At 41.0% G+C, this 22,463-nt stretch overlaps 1 protein-coding gene across 1 annotated transcript in view; it reads left to right on the top strand.

Moving 5' to 3' along the window:
• Positions 1–500: 500 nt before the first annotated feature.
• The window catches only part of DPP6 (dipeptidyl peptidase like 6), a 492,473-nt gene continuing 470,510 nt past the window's right edge, over positions 501–22,463 (top strand). Inside the window, exon 1 of the mRNA XM_085227008.1 lies at positions 501–864. Coding sequence (XP_085083134.1) covers positions 805–864 — 60 coding nt within the window. The 5' untranslated portion in view covers positions 501–804. The remainder of the gene's footprint in view (positions 865–22,463) is intronic.

Below are 22,463 nucleotides of genomic sequence, written 5' to 3' on the forward strand. Positions count from 1 at the left end.
GAGGAGGGGAAACAGAGCCTGCAGACAGCTGAACTTGATGGTCCTTATGTGTCCCTTCTGTGTTTCTAAGATCTGGTCATGATTCACGCTGTGGATTTACTTTTTTTTTTTTTTTTTTTTTTTTTTTTTTTACTTCAAATCAATTTTTATCAGCAAAGTGGGGGAGGTCGTACAGCCCCCATTTCTGTCCGGTGTACCTGGAAGAAGAATTATATAAATTATACTAAGACCTAAATCCCGAGGCTTATGAGTAAATAAACATCTCTCCACCGCATCACAGCCACCCTTTCATTTCACGGGAGACAGCTGCTCTAACTGCCCCAAGCACTGGAGGGGGGGGGGGTCAAAAAAGAGAAAGAACCGAGCTCAAGTGGAAGGCTTGGCGGTTTTAAACGCGATTTCCCACGCTGGAGGAAGGAAGGGGGGATTAAAAAAAACGGCGGAGAAGTGAGAGCGCTGCGGCGAGGGAGCGCTGGGTGAGGCCGGGCTGCGGGACAGCGCGCCCCGGGGAGCGGGGCCGAACCGAACCGTGCGGTGCCATTCGTTCGTTCCCTCCCTCCCCGCTGCCGCGGCGGCCCCGGAGCTCGGGGGGCGGGCAGACCGGGCTCGCCTCGCCTCTGCTTTGGAGGGCGGGGGAGGAAGCGGAGCCGGCGGCCGCGGGTTGTTTTAGGGTTTGCTTCGGAGCGGGGAAGCCGGGTGCGCAGCCGGCGCGCACAGCCCCGAGCTCGGGGGCGAAGTTCCGCTGCGGGGACAGCCCGCCTTCTCCCACCACTCCGCGGCACAACTTTCCTGCCCGGCCCCAGCATGAACCAGACGGCCGGGGTATCCAACAACGTGCGCTGCTCCAGCGGCAAGGGGCCCAAGGTAAGCGGGGCTGCCCGGGCTCCCCTTTCTTCCGTCCCTAAACCTGTAGCCGGGAGCGTTTCCCCCAAAACCGGGGTGGCAACCCCCTGCTCTCCCCTCCATCCCAGCACTTTGCCAACTTCAGCCTTCTTTCTTGGCACCCCTTCGGGGTTGTGGCTCGGGGAGGTGATGACCGGGTTTGCAGGGACTAAAGATGCTGCGGTCTCGCGGTCCCAAGTGCTGGAACGCTCCGAACTGGCGCTCCTGCTTCAAACGGGTTAAAATGCTTTGAAGGTAGAGATTGGTGCTGGTGTGTTGTGTCGGATCAGTGTGCTGTGTTCACTTCTTGTCACGGTGCGTTTGCCTAGCTAGCAGCTGGAAAAAACAAATAGCTGGGATAAAGCACCTGATTATGAACTCAGCTGAATGCGACCAAGATGTAATTGGGTCCTCACACCTGATTCCAGTCAAATTTGCACTGTTGTTTTTTCTGGTACTACCGAACATGGCCCTTGTATTTATCTGTGTGACAGTGTTATTATGCTGTTAAATGGGAGTTGTGTGGGTTTGTGCCTTCTTGTAGGCTTCTCTGTTGGTGCTGCTTCTGCAACTCTTCAAAGCGTGTTTTGGTGTTTGTATTTCTGTTTTATGGGGTATTATTTATTTATTCATTTATCTGTTTTCTCTAAGGATCTCAAAAACTGCATTTTGTCACGAGGCATGTTTCTGTGTTGGCTAATGGGATGCACCTTAAAGAAATGCAAAATTTATGGGTTGCTGGAAATGGTGCTGTGTGAGCTTCTTTTATTTTATCACTTAACGCGGAGTTCATGTTCCATCTTCAAGGCTTGATGTCATGTCACTGTTTGAAATGCCAGCGCTGCTGCTCACCTGGTTGGCAACTTTGTGCCTAGTCAGTGCATACCCGGTTCCTGCAAGTTTGCAGAGTTAGCCACACAGATTTATATCATACCTCTCCTGTAGAATGAATTCAGTCATTGCTCCTTTTATCATCTGATTTTTTTTAAGGATTAAACCCATTAATCATGCATCTGCATGAGTACTAAAAGATGCTGTGCGATGAGGGCTGTGGAAGTACGCAAACAGTTCAGATGAGTCTGCTGAAACTGTTTACTTAGCTTCATGACTAATCATATATTTCAAGTTAAACCCATTCATGAGCACTTTGCATAATCAGAGAGCCTGAAATTGGAGGTCCTTCGTGGATCCTGCCTGTAATTTCAAAGCTGAGCCTCCTTTCTTTGTACGTCTTGGTTTTGTTTAAGTTTTGGGTTGAACAGCAAATGTTATTGAGTATCAGTAATAATCTATTTTATCAAGCTGCTAACCTAATGCTTTAATGCACAAGGAAGAGATGGGGCTAAAATGATTATATTCTTAGCACATGATAACTGATACGTTTGTCATTGTCTTGGACATCCTCATCTTATTTTCAGATGCTGTAGGAAATGCATGTTTTTCCATTGGAAATAAACATATTTTTTCAAATCAGAAGATTGACGTGATTGATGGTTTCAGGTTTTTAATTAAAACAGAAAGCTCCATGCACAACTGATTCCAGGAAGAGTTCAGAAATGGAACTGTATAAAACGGGGCTGAAAAACAAAAAAAAAAACCCAACCTAATGTAGTAGATTAGAAAAGAGGCAGAATGAAGGAGTGTTTTGTGACACTGACTTCTGAAGCATGGAAATGCTTGTGTGATGTTATTTTTCCCCCAGAAAACTATATATTAACAACCAAACAGAACTTTTCTGAGCTTCCTGATCTCCTAACTTCTTAACTCATTGGCCAGTTTTAATCAAAAAAGACAGAATAAAAGTGTTGCAAACATTGACTTTCTACAAGTGTCAAAGAAGTCGACTGCTTAATAGAGAAGAATAACTATTTGATAGCAGAGCAGGAGAAGCAGCAAGGGAAAATCTACCCTTACCTCCTTTACTTGCATTTTCACATTAGCTCACTCAGTGCTTGGACATAAATACACTGAAGACTGTTTAAAGATTGAGAGAGCATGGGAGAAAGGAATGAGTGCAGAATAAACTTCCAGAAGAAGTGGAAGTTGTTGTAGGAGAGCAGCAGCGATGTGTGAGAGCTGGGATATTTATAAGCGGGGTTGGGTTGTGCCTATACTATGGGCTGGAAATCCACTGCAAGTCAAACATTTCTCTGTCTGTCATTATTTTCTTTATTCATGACATAAGGTGGGGTTTTTTTGGTTGTTTTTTTCTCTTCTCCCCTCCAAAATACATTGGCACTGTGTGTCATCTGAAGGGCAGCAATTGCCAAGTCACCAGGGCAAGGTCACTCTTCCTGGCTTTGCTGATTTTTCGTCTCACTAGGCAATAAACTCAGACTCCAACTTCCCTCTGCAAGATTTACAGCTTTGCACAGATGCAATGAGCAGTAGAGGCAACGTTCTAAAAAGAGGGATACTATTAAGGGCCTCAAGTAAATAACTGACTATAATTCCAAATTGTAGTAATGCATGCCTACTAAAATACATATATATATATATTTATAGGCATTTCCATATAACACATTTAACTGTTTCTGACCAAGATCTATCTCTAAGCCACTTGTGATTGCTACTGAGAGATCGCAATTTGCTGATTAGAGAGACCTATAGTGAGAAATAGTTTGTGTACATACAGCTTCCAGTGCTCTTTTTTCCTGCTTATGACTAATCCTGTTGCCTTTCCTAAGACAATTTGTGGGAGGAAGGCAAATGGATTCGCCCCAATGCTGTAATGAAAAGCTTTGTTGTGGGAATGTTTCTGTCATGTTTGGGTGCCTGAGGTAGTGAGCCTTACATTGCTGGGAGTCTACACAAAGCCAGACGCTCTTCTTGTGTGGGCTAGGAGGAGGCTTCAACTCTAAGGAAGAAGACTTTTCTTTAAAGGTGGTTTTCTTATTTAGATACAGGCATAAGACTTTGGGGGTCAGTTCCCAGTTATCTCCTTTTGATAGGTTTCTTGAAGGAATTAATGAGGGCTAGCTCCATATGGGGGCTCAGGCACTTCAACATTGCACAGTGCAGTTCCTGGCTCTTGGCTTTCATTCAGCAGTGAAGAGCCCTGTGCCAGCCAATGAGAGGCACAGAAGTTGTCCTGAATTTCACTTCTTTCATTAGATTATTTACCAGTTGAGACACTGAATTTCATTTATCTTGAGGGAGGCAAATCTAAAGAAAACATTGGGTGTCATTTCTTTGGCACCGATCTGTGTACAGTGAGCAAGGAGGTATCCCAACAAGCAGGATTTGAGGATCTGGTGTCATTTTAAGTGATGATGGTTATTCAGAGCCTCACGAGCTCCTATCCTTTGCAGTAGGTATCAGGAGACTGGCTGCTCCACAGCAGAAATGCTCTGCCCTCCTGGAGATGGGCCAATGCGTGTTCTTCAGAGAGGCGATGGAGATGGAAAGCCTCAATGCCTCCTGGGGACAGAAGGATGCACCATCTCTTTGCTTTGTACAAAAATGCATTTAGCCAAACTGTTGGCTGCTATGCACAATCTGCAGGGTAAGGTTAGAATCCCCCAGCTTCCTGCAGCAGCCTCCTCTGTAGATTTGTGCTTGTTGGCTGGCACTATGCTGCTGCTGCTGATTCTGTCTCTTCTGACTTCTCTCTGACTGTATCTTTGAATGAATGTATCTGTGGTAGCTGTTTTGTGTGGAGCTGTCTTGGATACAGAGTGCATCTTCTCTGTCAGGTCTCCTGTTGTCCCATCAGATATTCTTTGGTGTACAGCAGTAAACAAGGTATGGCCCCGGCTTCACGTCAGCAATGAGTACTGAAAGAGCCTGCATGCGTTCTGAGGATCATGCTTTCATTTTGCTACCTAAATTGCAATGATGTTTTGTTAGACATTTACATCTTTTCATGAATCTAGGCTTCAACTTATTCCTGATTCAGATCCCAGTGGGTGGGTAGGAGATGAGTGTTTTCTTCTCCCAACAGGAGTGATAGGAATCACTCAGACTGTATGGTAAAAAGAAACAACACTGTGTTAAAACTAAACAACTAGTGTGTGTTTCCATCATGTCTGTTCTAGCTGTGTCTTAACGGGTACATTTTATGCTATCACAGATGCTAAGCAGTCACTCTTCCTCTCTTGGCTTAAAGTATGCCTATACCTTAAGAAAAGCTCATTGAATGAAAGTACTGAGGTTGGGACATCTGCCTGGATAACTGTAATGTGATTTTTTAATCAGCACTAATGAATGCCTGAGGATAGCAGCAAATCACTTGGATGGAGGTTTTGTTTTGTTCTTAGTTTTGTGGGTTTTTTTTCTTTGAAAGGAGAGACAATTGTACAAATTATTAATTTCAGTATGCGAGAAAGTAGATAGGAAAACAACTCAATGAAGTCATTTAAATTCTTTGTAAAGGTAAAGTATGTCAAATTAAGCTGAACTGGAAGTACAGATGTACCCCTGCTTGCTCTCCCATTATTTTGAAAAAAGCAATGTTGACCTGTAAGAAAAAGAAATGGTAGATTTGGGGTTTTCCTGCAAAACAGGATATTGGCAAGGAGTGGCCCTGATCTAAAGGTGCAGCATAGGTGTGCTCCTACAGCTGCGGTCGAATGTCAGTAATGCCCTTTAAACATATGAAAGATTTTGTTTTTTATAGTAGCTTATTCTTTAAACTGTTCTTTAATAAGACGTTATTGCCTCTACACTTGATGAATGTAATTCTCTTTTATATGAACATTTGCCCCTATGTGAAATTCACTTTTTTCAGTTGAATTACTACTTACTTATTTTGGTTTAATTGTGGAGATTCAATACCTCTAAAATTATGCAAGCAGTAGAGCTGTAGTGTCTTAGCACTTCTGGATGCAGAGAATACAGATAAGGAAGCTGTTGTAGCTCCTGTGTGTTATTGCTGAAGTGGAAACAAGCTCTTGCACATTTTACTTGCACGCTGTTTTTTACTGTGTGTGGCAAGTTACCATGTATGAGCACAACTATGGAGGATATTTATGAGTTGTCCAATTTAATACTCTACTGGAATGCAAAGTTGACTTCTGCATCTAATAAGTATTAAAGTAAAACCTGGTATGGTTGCTTGGGTTTTATAGAATGACCAGTCAGCTGTCTCCAAAATCCAGCTCTACTTAAAGGGCATTTCCTTAAGAAGTCATATTTTTATTTCAGAACACCAGTCTTTAAACTAGTCTAATAGAGCATTGCATAAGAGCCCCAGCTAAGATCAGGAGTTATTCCTGCTGGGTGCTTTAACCCTATGGAGACAGAAACAATTTTTCCTTCAGTGAGCTTAGAATTTAAGTTAACAGTACAGGCAAAAATCTGCGAGAAGGGGAGAATCACTTTAATTACACAGACAAAGAATTAAGCAGCTGAGTATAACCTAGCAAACTTTACAAACTTAGCATAATAATGATCTTAAATTCACCGAAAACAGTTAGAGAAGATATCCTGACATTGAGTTTCTCTGACATGGAAAAAGAAGGCAAAACTAGCCATTGTCCACTGAAGAGCCAATTAATGCATGTGCTGATGGCATCCCACAAGCATATCCCTCCCTACAAAGTATGTTATCCCTTTGCCCGCTGTAGGTGTTGGCAGGGTCAGTTGAAATGGGAGAAATATGTTGACTTAGGAAGTCTGTAGACTTTTGCACTAGGATTCTAGGAGTTGGTTTGGCTGCAGTGGGGTTGAACTGTGTGGTGTTGGTTCAACACTTGATCAGTTTTTAGAGATCTTCCAACTACTTTATCCTTTGTGGGGGATTTCTCACAAAGCAGCAGCAAAAGGCAAAGCCTGACAAAACTGAGAAACGTGAAAATCAAGAAAAAAAATGCTGGGGAACTTCAGGGGAAGTGTTTGAAACTGTTTTTGTCACATCCTCTTTTTTGTAAGCTGTAAGATTTCAGTTGACAGTGTGTGGTGGAAGTGCTGAGTTACTGAGAAATCTTCTGCTTCTGTTGGTATAAATGGAAAGACTTCAGAAACTTCTAAAACTTTAAAGCAACAAAGCATTAAGGATTTTATGAGTATTGACTGCCGGAAATTCTTGATTGTAACTCTCATTATTTCAGACCATGAAGTTTGCTTTCTCTGTAGTTCTTCCTGTACACCTGATGATTTTGTCAGTAATTCCAGACATATTCCCTGGAGAGCTTCCTTGGACCATCCTAGAGTCAGCTGTCCTGTAAAGCTTCCATTAACAGAAAATTTTGCCAGGGAGATGGTGAAAAATTCAGTGTAAGTCTCCAAGTGTCCCTTTAAAGGATATGAAGGCAAAGGGAGATGACCAGACTGACTTTATAAATTGGCTGCTGATCAAAAACTTACTGGTAGGAGTGATGTTTTCCCCAACTGGAGAGAATGCAGTGGTGGGATTGAACCTGTGAAAGAGTTCCTGCAGTGCTTAATGATGCTATTACTTCTCTTGTCGTTTTTGTTTGTTTTGTTTTGTTTTGTTTTGTGATGGGGAATAAAGGGAGCAGGGTTGGTTGTAGTGTTGTGCAAGTGTGCACCAGCAAGAGTATAATTAACCTTGAACAGCTGTTGTTTTAAGGGTTTGGAGAGACCATTGGAAAGGATCTGGAGAAGGAGCGTCCTTTCACCAACAAATGCTTGCCAGAAGCATTATGGCAGGGCTGTGCAGAGCTTGAGGGGCTTCCAGCTGTGTGTGGGGCTTTGTTCTCCATCTCTTCAGTGCCCTCTGGCACAAGCAGCCTCAAGCTCTGAATCTGAATGAGCTCTGGGTGACACCAGAGCTATCCTGCACCAGGTTTATTTGTGGGTGCTGCTCTCTGCTGCTGTTTTTCATCTTTAATGAGAGCTGAACACACCATAAAATTTTATTGGGTGTTTATGCTAACAAAATTAACTAACAGTTGGTGTTCTGAAAAAGCAGCCAGAGCTGTGACTGCTATAACTGGAATCTGCAATGGCTTTTTAACTGGTGTAGGACAGGGCAAATGTGTAAGTGCCAATGTCACATAACTGTAAACCAATTCTGTATTAACTTTTTATTGACTAGAACTGGTTACTTGAAATTTCAAGCAAAATCTTAGTGTGATATCACGTTTTCAGATATTTAGATAGCTAGAAACTGTGTCAAAATGGTGCTGTTAATTTATAGTACCAAGACCAATGGGCTGGTCATCAAACTAAACTGGTTTGAATATCAGCCAGCTCTGAAAAAGAAGCATGCTTTTACCTAGGTACAGGAAGATCTAATCTGTAATTCATGGTGCTGCCAAAGTTTGGTGTAAAGGTTTTTGATAGTGTTCAAGGGAAATGTCTCAATTTGTGGACTAAGCCCTGAGTTCTGCTAGGTTGTTGACCAAATGGTTTTAGCTTTATATTTTTTGTATGGTCATTTTATTATAGATTCCAGTTGATTTTCGAAGCCAAACACTGCTGCCATCAAGAAAACATGTGCCAGGCTGCATTTAACATTCTTGTTTAGGAATGGTCTTGGGTGTCTACAATGAAATCAAAGCAGTCAGTGCTAACTGCTCCATACCAAGACTAGGACAAATGCTTTATGCTCATGCTTTATGGTTGTTGGTGGTTTTTTTTTTTTTTTTCTTTCTTTCTTTTTTCTTTTGGCAAAAAATCATAGAATCACAGAATGGCTTGGGTTGGAAGGGACCTCAAAGATCATCCAGTTCCAACCCCCTGACAGGAGCAGGGTTACCAAAAAAATGAATGAGCACTTCCTTTGCATGATCTGCCAGCTCTTTGGTAGAGGGTAACAACTTTGTGACCCACTGAGTGGAATTCCCATTCTGTCTGTTCACCTTATGTCATTGTGTTTAAAATCTGAAGAGAAGCTTGTTAAAATTATGAAATGATGGGGTATTGAGAAACACAGCATATGCAGCACTTTCTAGGTGTTACAACTTCAAGCAGACAGAATGAAATATGCTGCAGCAAGGGCAAGGCTCGTCATCAGTGAGAGCCCCAGAGGGAAGTTTGGGGACTAATGAATGTGCCAGTTGTTGGTCTCCTCCTATCTCTGCCTGCAACTTGAAAAGGAGCACAACATCAACGTTTCGAGGTCACACAGCTTGCTTATTTGCAGATGGTATCTCAAATTGGAATTCTAGGAGGAGGTGTAAATTATGGCAGACAGATGTGTGCAGACAGCTGCTAATTTACTACTACTCAAGGCAGCAGGTACATAATACGCTTCCTCATCTCCCTCCACTTTGATGTATTAGTTTATGCTTTTAGGCTTTTGAGTCTTCTTGGACTTCCCCTTAGCATCCCAACATCTTTGTACTTCCAGCTTTTTAGTGCTGGTTTTCTTATTCAGGTAAGATTTTGCTAGATAGTGACCTCACACAGAGCCTTTGCCACTGCTTTAACTGTTCTCTGAAGTCGAAGATCAGATGGTTTTCAAACGAAACACATTCAGGAAAAGTCCAGCTGCAGGGACCTGCTTCAGTGTTCCTTCTATTGTGTACTCCTTAGGAGCACTGGTTGCGTATTGGGATTCAATTTTACTTGAGGCTTTGCAGTCAGAAAGCACAATACTGTTTCATGCATCAGAGAACATCCATTTTAAAATTTGTTCTCTGGTTTAGGGTTATCTCTCAAACTAAGGACTTTATTCCTGATGTTTTATTCTTCAGCACTGATTTCTGTGTGCGATCCCACTGATTGTCGTGAGGCTTATATCATGGTCGTATCTGGAGCTCAACGAAAGCATGCACTGTAACACATTTTGCTTGACATACTGTGTTCCTGTTCTCTTGTCTGACCCCCTGTGGCACAATTAGTCTGCCAGCAAAGAAGCTTCCGAAGCTTTTTGGTCACTGGAATGTAGGCAATTGTTATTGTTATGAATCTTCCACCGGGCTCAGGGCTGCCCTTGGATTTCCCAGGTTCTCCTCTATGTGTGCTTTGTATCTCCATATTTTCTTATTTGTTTCCACAAATCATTTGAGTTATCTTGATACTCCCAAAGGCTGCAGAGCATCTTCCATTCCTTTACTTGCTTCCTTCCTGTATCTCCTGTGCACCTGCTGATTTTCATAGCAAAGAGGACGCTGAATATTCTACTTTACAAATAAATTAATTTAGTTTTTGTGAATAAAGCTTGATATATTTCCTTTAAGTAGTAATGCCAATTTGAAGCTTTTTCTTCACCATTGTATGAGTGTTGCAGATAAGGACTTTCACATTGTTAACAGGCCTGAATGCAGTGCTGATGTGATCTATCCAACTCATGGATGCTGAAGGACTGACTCGGGTTGAAACACACATAGCTTTACATATTATTCTGAAAAGGTAATGATGTTTTTTGATCATTACAGTGTGAGCTATGTATTTTGAGCCATGGCTCAGAACTTGCAGTTAAAACTTGGAGCCATGTGTGGTCACTGCAGAGCATGTAAAGATGTTAGCCAGGAATGGAGAAAGGAAAGAAACTGGTCTGGGAACCTCAAATTCATGGCTGTGTTTCAAATATTTGGGTTCCTCTCCTCCCTTTCCCCTTCTCAAGCCAATAGAAAACTTCAGTGCTTTTTTATTACTTTAATGGAAAATAATCAATGCTGAGCGCCATCATAGTATGATGATCAAAATACCTCAGATACAATATTTTGCTGTCAAATATAGCTTTAAGTCACCTCCAATGGCCTTTCTCAGTTACTCTCCTTGTATAGCTTCGTTATTTTTTACAGCATACATTTTGCATCTGAAAAATTCCAGTTTGCAGCTGATGTAGGCTAGCTGAAAGAGACAAAGTTTTGTTTGTTTGCTTGTTCGTTCATTGTAACTGCAGGAGGGAGATCTATGTCTAAATATTGGTGATGTCAGCAGAAGAAACATATCTAAATTTCTTGTGTGCTGTTGGAAGAATTGCTCCTAAAGCTTTTTAAGTGTGTGACTGTAGGACCCAGTAAGGAAAAACTGTATTTTCTAGTGCTTAAGTTTTTAATGATTGCAGAAAAATGGCTCTTCCATCCCTTTAAAATACAGTTTGTTGAAACATTATCACAAATATCTTACTATTTCTTAAAAACTCCTTTCTTCTCACTTTCTTGTAAGTATTTATTAGATTTGAGTTTTGATGTAGAGATCATCCAGAAGAAAAAAAAATCAAAATTTTTGTCTAAAAGCTGACACTTCCTTATACTCTCATGATTTGGAAACAGACATTGTGAAGAGTTAGGGGAAACCTAGCAAATCACAAAGGAGTCTTACCATCTTTGTTCACAGTCTTAGTGAGTTAACAAAGACTGTAATGCTGTTCATACGAACGACGACTGCATTCAGCTGAGAAATAGCCATCCTTTGCAGAGGCTGAGTCAGATCCACCCGAACACTGAAGTACGATGATTGCATGTAAACATTTTCAAAGCAAGGACACTGATTTATCTTGTATTGTACACAAGTTATCTGCTGCCCCTTGAGGTGCGTGGAAGCCAGTCTGCATGTGCTTGTCAGTGGTTCCACAGAGTTCAAGTTACCGTGTTTGCCAAAAAAAAAATGGGGGTTATTTGATGATTGGGAAGGATATGTTGTTGCATCGCTGGAAAGGCAGCTTTGTTCTGATGTATAAATGAGAAGGAATGTTCATTTTTTGTCTAGATGGTTAGCTGTGCTGTAACAGCTCTCCTAAGTATCACTGTAAGAGCATTTCATGCCAAGCATGAAATTTCATGTATTTTCCAATTTCATTTTCTAAGGAATATAAAAATAAAAATCAAATAATACTCAAGTGTATGTCTGATATTGCTACAGATATGTTCCATTAAAGGATGGAAAAATACCATTAGAAGAATGCAGGGATATTTACATGAGTCCTTTGAAACTGCAGTTTTTCGTTCTATCTGGACAATTAATGTAAGGTTATCTTTGAAGGATAGGACTCCACTTATGGATTACTACACCAGTGTTTATGTGTGGAATTTCAGTTCAAATGTAATCTAGGGGCAGGATTTTGTTCTACTGATGCTACACGAGATGTGGCAGGTATCGTTCCAGATGCTGTACCATGAGGATATGAATTTCCAGCAGGACTTGTGTTGTGTCTGCAATATGTCTTGGAGGTCCTGGGACATCTCAAGTGATTTTGCTATTTTCACTTAGCTGAATATAGCTAATCACTCCCTAAACCGTGATTGTAGTCAAAAGTGCGTGGTCTGTGTGGGGAAGCCTGCTGTAAGCTCACTGTGGGACAGTTGCTCTTTCATTTGCTTCTTGTATTCCATGAACTTTTTTTACTAGGTCCTTGTTGATAATAACGGGAATTTAGATACCTGGTACTTCTCTAAGTACCTCACATAAGTAACTTGCCCATCTTAGTCTCAAATTGTGTCTCACTTGTAGCATCAGCCTTGTCCACTTTATTATGTATTGTCTGTATGCATAAGAAAGGATGGAAATAATTCTAGTATTAATTTCTTGCCTGCTATTTCCTAAGGTCCAGGCAGTTTCTTTTGAGTCAGGATGAAGGGCTGAGTGCTACAGTGAGATCAGAATACCTCACGTCACTTTATCTATAATAAGATCTCGGATCGAAAAGACTGATTTATTTTCAAAGAATTTGAGTTTTGGAAGAGTTTGGGTTATTTGGATCAAAGAAAATGCGGCAGGGGGCTTAGATTGATGTTTATGCTTCAATTTTGAAGTTGCTGAGAGCCTGTTTGGAGCAAGAAAGGATGCTTATGTGAATTGGGAAATAGGATAGATTTTTATTTATTTTTGTTTTTTGAAAGGTTAGACTATCCAAGCCAATCCTTTTGAACCAAGGGAATTAGAGCTGCAAAAAAGCTGATATCAGTGCACAGAAGATTTATGAATCTCTATGTGGAGGAGAAGGCAGATGTAGATAAAGCAGGCAAGGTTAAATCATGCTTTGCCTGTAATTCTGAGCATGATATCAACGTTGGTTTCTTTGACTGCAAGGTCCTTTGGGAGCCTTGCACACACAGTACAAACATCAGCTGGTCAGCTGTGTGCCAGACCATGGCTTATTTTATAAATGTTTCTCTAAATATATTTAATCAATAATGCTGGCTTGTGTTAAAAAATACACTGCTTTCTGTTGTTGCTTTTTTTTTTTTTTTTTTTTGGCACAGAGGGATCCCCTTCCCATAGTTCTAAAAAGTAAAGATGAGGTATTTGTCTGAGTGATCAAAATTAGGGCCACGGCTCTAACATGGGTTTAGTGCCAGCATAGTGACACCTCTCCTTTAATCCTGTTGCCATAAACTCACTGGACAATCCAGCACAAACCTAATAGTAAGGAAAAACCAGACTGTCAGTACTGCTAACAGCTTTTGTTGTAATAATATTATAATAGCATCTAACCTGGTTTGTTCGTATTCAGCAAATCATCTCCAAATTATTCTGACATCTAGATAAGAAAACATTTGGAAGATTGCTTTTTTGGGAAAGATAGCTCTTTTTAGTCTCCTTCTCTGCTCAGTGGCATTGGGTAATGACAAAGAAATTTTCTTCTCCAGTTGTGCTTCTTAAAGAAGGTACACTTTTCTGTATAGAAATAACTCTGTAGTGAAGTGACAGTGCAATTTGTAAAAGTCAGCAGGGGAAATATCCCTTCACGGGGGAAAAGCATGGGCACATGGAAAGTTATTTTAAAAACTCTCCTGGAATTTAGCAATCTGTGTTTTACTGGCATTATCCTCAGAATAGGAGATTCGGAGTAAAGGAAGAGGCAGTTATCAGCTAGGAAATTTCTGTGGACTTGACTGCTGTAGTGTTTCAGCTTCTTGCAATGTCTAATGATATTTTCTTCAGATTGCTATTGATCGTTGTTAGATTGGATTGAGTTACATTAAGTTAGTGTTAGTCTGGTTTTACGGACAGTGGAACTGAGAAATGAGGGCAATGGATTTTTGAAGATATTTACTCGCGTACATGTAAAAAGATAACATTTTGTTGTCTTCTCATGAGCAATGGCCATTACATAGGAGATGAGATTACATTGTAGGATGTATCTTTTTTTTTTCCTGAGAATCCCAAGTGCTTCCATAGAATCATAGAATTATTTGAGTTGGAAGAGACCCTTAAAGACCATCTGGTCCAGCTCCTCTGCATCGAACAGGGACACCTACAGCTCCATCAGGTGCTCAGAGCCCCATCCAGCCTGATCTTGAACATCTCCAGAGGCAGGGCATTCACCACCTCTCTGAGCAACCTGTGCCTGTTCCTCACCACTTCTTCCTTGTATCCAATTTAAATCTCTCCTCTTTCAGTTTGCAGCCATTTCTGCTTGTCTGTCACAACAGACCATGGTAAAGAGTCCATCCCCTTCTTTCCTACAGCCCCTCTTTAGATACTGAAAGGCCTCTATCTGGGCTCCACAGAGCCGTCTCTTCTCCAAGCTGAACAGCCCCTTCTCTCAGCCTGTTCTCTTTCCAGTTTACAGAGAAGGATTTTATGGGGAATCACATCAAAGTTCTTACTGAAGTCGAAATAGATGAGATCAGTGGCACTTCCTTTGTCTGCTGATGCAGTTACATCATCACAGAAGGCCTCTATGATGGTCATGCGCCCGTGAAAAACTTGTAATTTGGAAGCTCATATAACCCTCCCTGGATACTCTCCTCCGCAGTCTGTGAGAGAGCAAAAGAAATTATTCCAGGCCTCAGCATATCATACTAATAAATCAACAGCTCAGTTATTTTCCTTCTTGCTGGCAGAAGGAAGGTGTTCACACTCACGCAGTTTAGAGGCTTCCCTTAAGACTACTGGCCATTGCTGCTTTTATCTAATGTGCAGGTATCTCTGGAAATGCAGGTATTAGATTGTTTTGATTTCAGTAGTTAGCTTTCTGGATACATCAAGAACTGTAACCCTTCAAAATTGTTCCTGAATTATTTTAACTTGGGATTATCCACTGCCATCAGAAACAACAGATTTGTGAGTAGTCCCTTGCTTCTATCTATTTCGTTGGAAGCAAAACACTCAGGGCATGGTTTCAGGGACATGTTGTTGTCCTGATTAATTTTGCCCTTTGAATTATCTTTAAATTTGCTCAGATAAATGAATGACACTTATAACTATTATTTTCATGTATTCAGAATAGGGGGCCATATGCAAAATGGGAAGATGCAATACCATAGTGCTGAGATGAGATTTTGAAGGCAGGATCCTCAAGTGCTATCGGCTTTGCTGCTTCTAGAAATAAATAAATTGAATCATGAATGAGTTATGTGAATTCAGCAGTACTTAGAAATTTATAAGCACTGGGTCTGGTAGGACGGAGGTACACAAGGCCTTCTACACAAGGACAATGGGAATCTAGGAGGAAAAATCTATCTAAATGTCAACGTTAATCACTGAGGGATTGAACTGGAAAAGAGGTTAAGAACATGTCTAAAACAGAGATGAGATTCAGTTTTTCTTGTTGCTCTTTTTTCAGACATGCTTTAAAAAATAAGGCACCAGCTTTCTCTCTAGGGAAAAATAAAAATTGATGTGTCCAGGGGAGGAGTGTGCAGTGTGAATCCCAAGTGGACGGGAGTTTCCTCTGCAGCCCTGAGGGAAGGAAAAGTTCAGAATTCAGAATACCTCATTTCTAAGCCTTTCATGTGGGCTGGTGCTGAGCAATTTCAGGAGGTTTGGGGCTGGTTTTCAGCAAGTTCCTGCTCAGTAAATGTCAGAGTTTTACTCTGAGGTACTTAACTCTCAGAAAGGTGCATATAATCTATTGTTTTGGATGATGAATACAGAATACTACTGATTGATCATTATTTTCAAGTTTCCAGTTCTGCAACAGAGACTTTGTGGCATGTTCTGCTTCCTCTCATCACATTTGATGTCTTTCTGTGTGCCATGACCACAGTACATGAAAAATTCCAGTTCCTTCAGTTGGCTTCTGCTGAGCAAAACACCTCCATGATGTGTAATTACTTCACGTGTCCAAGGCCCTGAACAAAAGTCATGAAAAATCTCCCTCCTTTGCTTTTTCCTTGCTGGAGTAGAGGACTGTGTAGTCACCCATATGTTTTAAGTTATGTTATTTAGTTTGGTGTGTTTTTTTCTGCTGAATGTTCTGCTGATGTTGACATCTTTTCAAAGATGAGCTCACTTTATTGGCCCTGTTTACTGGTGAGGTAGCAGAGATGCCTGTCTTGAGTGAAGCTTTGAGTTCTTCTCATTCAAGCATAGTTTTTTCTTTACTTGGACTCACACATGCAGTAATAATAATTAGGGTGCTCTGTCACTTCTTAAAATATTTGGATCACGATATTTTGACATTTTGTGCTCTTTGTACCATTTTTTTTATTTTTTTAATTTTTTTTTTACCATTTCCTTCATTACTTGAAGGAAAAAAAGGGCATTTCAGGATTTCAGAATACATGCATATGTAATTTTCTGTAAGCTGACATGTATCTTCCTGCTTTCTTGTGGCTTGAAATGAATTTTAGATTTTTAGAACGGTGATATAAGCCATTAAACAGTCTTGCTGTCTAACCAGTCACAGTGCTTCTGTAAAACCTTCTCTTTCTTCAGATAAAAATCAGAAACATAGCAGAGTGAGAAAACCACACTGTTTAGTAATTAATAACACGTTTTGTTGAGACAGAACAAGTGGGTTGGAGTGATGTACCCTTGATGTGCATCATCTTTATTTAAGCAACAGCTGCACTTATAAGTTGATGACCAGCAATAGTTTGCTGCTAGCTTACAGGTTGCCCAGAGAGGTGGTGGATGCACCATCCCAGGAGGCACTCAGGGTCAGGCTGGATGGAGCCTGAATATTCTGTGGCTTCAGTTTGGTGAGTACTGATATGCTTAGCATTCTTTTGTGGGAGCTTTGCTTATTTCCAAGATGAGAATCCATGTCTCTCTATGCTTATCTTTACTCTCTTCAGCTTTTTAACTCAGATGTTTGCTAATCATTAGTAGTTATATATTGTCCATTCATATGGTCTATATGTAACATATGGTCAATATAGCACTCATTGACTGCTGTCTTGGTACCAGAGGGGTTTGGATTCCCAACCTGAGATTCCCACTGTGAGAGAGCTGTTTCCAGACAGGGTTTAGCTTCTCAAAGAAGAAAGTCATTTATTTAGTAAGTTATTTAGTTAGGTCATTCATTTAGTAAAGTTAGGTAGCTGCATATCACTTTTCAAAAATTCACATAAAGTGTATGTGTGTATACGTGTGTCTATACATATGTATATAAAGTACTTTCATTGTGGAATTAATTTATTTAATGTCTTAAAAATCTCCCTTTCATAAGAGGAAAGCGTTTACCTTGTCATCAATTTCATCCTTCCCCTGTCTGTCTGAAAAGGCTCAAGTTGTGACCTATTTGGTTACCCCTTGCTTCCGTTATTCTATTTCAAAGTTCCTACACTACACTACACTACACTTCTGTGCACTACAGAAGGGGGTGAAAAAGAAAAGACACAGATTTTATACGCTAAGGAGACTACATCAGACAGGCAGTTAACTGGCATTGTACAGCTTGTACAAGAAAATTGGGAGATATGAAGATTGGTGTTGGAAGATGTAAGTAATGGGCAGACTGCTGCTTGATTTGATGCTGGGTCCTGTGCAGTTTTCTTAACACAGTCTGAGATGAAGACTTTGCTTCTCTCTGTGCTCAGATTCACGTGGATAGGACAGTTTTGCTCCATGCTGGCAGCCCAGTAGTCTCTTCTAACGGTAGTACTCACCTGAACCATTTTTTGTTTGCCCAAGATGTACTTGTGGCCAAGTTCTTTGTTTGTGTCAGTTTTTCTGGGATTGGTGGAAATGTGCTTGTGCACACCAGCAGAAATGTTGCCAGTGCTCCATCGTAAACAGATGGACGCTCTCAAATGGAGCTCGATCCCACTGTCAGTCATTGATGAAGATATTAAAGTGCACTGGTCCCAGAACTGACCCCTGAGGGACGTCACTCATCACTTGACTGTTGACCTATCCTGATTTTTTTCTCTAGCAGTGCTCTTGCTCAAAGCACACAGATGCAAACGGAAGGAAACTATTCCCCCACCATGCACATAAGTCTAACAGAGTAACGTAGAGATTTTTCATCCCTTGTGATTTAATTGGATGAGCTGATTAAAACTCAGAATTTCTTTCCTCCAAATTTTTGTCTAAGTCAGGATCATTTTGTAAACAGAGCTGGCTTCCACAATCTGGCTTTTCCTGATGGAAATCTGTTCCAGTGGAAGTCTTCCGCCAGACCTCAGTAAAGAACATATGGATCCCAAAACTGCTGAGACTGAGGAAGAGGCAGTAGAGTCTGTTGGTGCACTTAGAATAAATAAATAAATAAGTCCCACCACAGCAAGAGCTGCTGCTTGGGGATTTTGCAGCTCTCCATCCATCTCCTGTTTTGATTCTCAGTCTGTGCAGAGTTCCTTTGTGCTGAACTTTGCTTCTGAGAAAACAGTTTTAGTATGTATGTAGCTGCACACCTCCCTCTGCAGGAAGGAGAAAAAAAAAAAAAAAAAGGAAAACCAGATGCAAGAAACATTAAAATAATAGTAATAAACTTTTATTACTGATGATGGAAAGCATATTTGAACTGAAGATGCAAAACCAATAACAACCAGGGAGCTGAATGCACCATCAGATAAAAAACACTGCACAGGACAGTGTTTTTATAGCAATATTCGGCGAGAGAACATATTCCAGGTAAAAGACAGGCTTCTAAATACATACCACTCAATTGCGTGGTTAAAATAGTATTCAAATTAAATAAGGAAGTGTGTTTTCTTACAGTGAACCTTTCAACAGCAACGCTCAATTTTGCTCATTGGGTCAGTTCTACTCTTGATCATTTGTATCAGCAATAGCTCTAATACAGTTAATAAAGCAGGTTACAATCCTGGATTTTGACAATCTCTGTAACATGCCTCTAAGCCTGAGTGGTCAGCAGCAAAAATCATCTTAGCAGGGAGAGAGAGCCATTCCTATGGGGTCTTGGCTGGGGCCTGCAGTTAGTATGGAAATGTCACTGCAGTAGAAACAAAGCAAAAATGCTCCTTTCCCAACCCTGGCATCCCAGATGTGCTTCCCACATAATACAGAATTCATGGTATTTAGGTATTTATGGCACTGTACTCATTAATTCAAATAAAAATAGAGTCCCATAGTAAGCAAATGATTTCAGCTTTCATAGGCTCAGTTGCATCAGTCTATTCTTAGCATATTCATTGTTGGTTTTGATCAAACTGGATTAAGATGTGTATGCATATGTAGTGACAAGTTTGATGCAATGCCTTGAAAGGTAGGAGGAGAGTGAACTGATTTCCACAGCTATCAAAGTATTTACTTGTAATTAGCAATCAGAAGCGTGAAAGGCGTTTGTTACAGCAGGGATATCTTTAAATAATGACAGTGTATTTCCCAAAGCTCACCTTCCAGCCTCTGCGATTAAGGCAGAAATATAGTTAGAGATGAACCAGAGGAAAAGGTGGCATTGCAGACAAAAGGGCAAATATCTTTTGAGAAGATATCTGTCACAGACTTGCTTTGCATTGCAGTGAGGTTTTCATTGGAATTGTGTACTAGGTGATGTTTATAATGATCTGAGAGATTCCCCAGATTGAACAACAAATGTCTGCAGTGTGGAGTCAAAGTGCTTAGCTCTCTTTCTTGAAGGGTCAGAGAACGAAAGGGGAGGGAAGGCTTGTAGATCCCTGATTTTGAGGAGACACTGCTGTCTGCTTTCATAGCTGCTGTCTGGATAAGGGTGGTAGGAGCTGCACTTGTCTTTCCTGGAGGTATTTTTGATTCTAAAAGCTCTTCCTGGTGAATGACAGGGATGACCTGTGTGTCTCCGGTAGTGGCTGCTGGGCTCAGAAATAACCTAAGATGTAGCTTGGAGCAATCAGACTGCTTGGCAGGTGTGCATATGCTTTGAACCCTAGCGTAGAAGCTGGAAACAGCTTGTTAGGGGATGTCTTATACAGCTGACTGCTAAGAGATTGGCATGTGCTTGTTGTGCACTGTCTCCAGCTGGGCACCCACCATGGGGAAAGTATCCACCTGATGGCACAGAACAGATTTCAGCTGATCTCTGGAGACACGTGGATTCATGTCTGATTCCCTGTCCACATGGAAGCTCTACTTTGTATCTCTGGTGGGCTAGGCAAGACGTGGCAGTCACCTCAAATGTTCCCTTCTAGACCAAGTCCATTAGTTTTCTGCCAACAGAAGCTGGAACTGAATTATCTGGCACAGCCTGAAACCTGTATGCTTGGTAGCTGACTAGAAGCCCTTTGCCATTGCAGTACAACTTGTTGCCTTCCTCTTGTGACAGCACTTTTCATATTGCTACTTGATAATCTGCCGCAATAGCATTTGGATTGTTAGTGGGATTGAGTTAATTGTCCTTGGTGTTCCCAAGCAGGGAGGTACAAGCAATGATGTGCTTGCAGGGGCACAGCGTGCCCTTCTCTACCACTGCTTCCCTATGTAATCTCTTCTGTAATGCCTGGTCCTTCTGGAGAGACAGCAGAATTAGGGTACATGATGTCCCTATGCCTAATGGTCTGCACAATTCTGTTCCTGCAGATTAATGGGCTGCCTTGACTCCAGTAGATTAAATGTGCCTCGGATTTCGGAGTTCTCAGATGTTCAAGCCATCTGGCATAAATTGCTTGCCACTGTATTGCTAACCTCTTGGAAACTCCCCAAAAGCATGCAAATTGCTTTTTGCCAAGGGATCAGCACCTGTGTTAATTTCCAGTCTACACCCAGGAGCTGACTGGGAGAGTGCTAACTGGCAGAGGCCTGTCATGGTTAACGATTTAACATTATAAAGCTCTCAGCACTTGTACCCATGAATGGTCTTTGACACTAGTTAGCCTTTTAGCACTTGGACACGTGGCCCTTTCCCCTTTTTTCTTTCAGGAGACTAGTCTCACTGTCAAGCCTAGTGCTACTGGATGCATAAGGGCCAGGGAGATGTCAATATCAGTGATGCCTTAATGAAGAGAACAATATTTTCTTGGAAGTGTGCACAGATTTTGGATTTCTCTACATGGCTCCAAACTAGGACTGAAATTCAGAACAAAACCTCTCCTGAGGTGTTTTGCTTGCCCTTACAAGTCAGTAACTATTTACTGGCCTGTCCAGAGGACTTAGGACCCTTTCAAAGGATTGAAAATGAGCATGGACATCCCAAAGGATCCTTCTTTAGTGTTCAGTATCTTTTCAAGGTTGTCATTCTGTTACTTAGGCATTGGAAGCACTTGGGCAGAGCTTCTTCCTTAAAGACCCATGAATAGACCCATTATAGATTATGTGTCAAATTGCAATTTAAAAATAAAAAGTCACAAAATAAGAACAATATCAATCCATAACTCTTAGCACCATTAGGCCAGTCAGCATGGGAAGCAGAAGTCACCCAGGAAAGGAAAAACATGATAATTTTTTAGAAGAACATAGGCTGTTAAATTACTTTGCCGCTTCCAACCATCTGGGGAGAAAAACAAAGTATGTTCATTCCTGCTTGAACTGATGAATTGAAACTGCAGAAAAGACTGGGTTTTCTATTCTGGTCTGCATGTTAATGCAGATCTCAGAGTTGGTGGATTCTGTGTTGACTGAGCATAGTTACTATAGGCTATGTGTTGGGAACTTGTCTTCTTTGTTACTGTCTCAGTGGAAACGGTTGCTCAAGGGAATTTTCAGATTCCTAGCAAAATCTTTCTTACGGTTTCCTGGGGAGGTGAGATGTTAGGTGGCCACAATGCATGTGCGAGCATAAGCTTGCTTCTCCCATTTCTCCTCAGTAGTTTTTTAGTTCAGCTGGCAAATGTCAACCAGATCTGATGAAAGGCTCAACAAGCTTCATGAAAATTAGTGGCTTCATTATAGAGAGAGGCTCTTCATGCTTTCATCTTCGTGTTAATCCTGGAAGGTAGGGAAGTCTCCCTAACCCCTCCTGCAATTGGTAATGGAGGCAGTAAGATGTTCTTTGTTCAAGGCAGTAGTCATCTGCTGGAAGGGAGATTGGACTGAGGCAATAGGCTTGTGGCCAAATCTGTGTTTCACTTGGAATGTTTGCTAATGAGTTGTGACTAGCTCTTCAATTGGGTTGCTTTCAACCAGGATGGATTCAGAATTTTGATACAGCTTCTACACCTTGGAGAAGTGATGGATAAAATACAAGGATGGGTAGGAGTTGTTCATGTAGTTCATTGATATTCAAGAAGTGAAAATTTAATAAATAACCAAACTTTGAGGCTGACTAACCTCAGTAGAATTTTTTGATAATAATACCCAACTTTCAGACTCACATCTGTCAGCTGTTGTCTTTTGCTGTTTGAGTTTCTCATCCAAAATCTTCCTGTAGTTCGTAATTTAAATTTTGCAGGTTTTATATTCACTTTGTTTTCGTCTGCATTTCATTCTTTGAAAAAGCATGGGAGCTTTCCTCGATATGATAACCAAGGCTAGGTATATTATACCCAGAGAGGTCTTATCAGTTTCTTACAGTGTCTAGCAATTATAATAGCGCTTTTGATTTATATTATATTCCCTTAGCAACCACACATTCTGTTTGCCACCTTCATTTCAGCTGCATATTGGACTAACAGATTTAGGGATTTTTTTTTTTTTTTTCTCACAGTAAAAATCCTTACTCTCCCAAACAGTTCTAA

The sequence above is a fragment of the Meleagris gallopavo genome, chromosome 6 (genome assembly GCF_905368555.1).
Source record: "Meleagris gallopavo chromosome 6, MGAL_WU_HG_1.1, whole genome shotgun sequence".
NCBI lineage: Eukaryota > Metazoa > Chordata > Aves > Galliformes > Phasianidae > Meleagris > Meleagris gallopavo.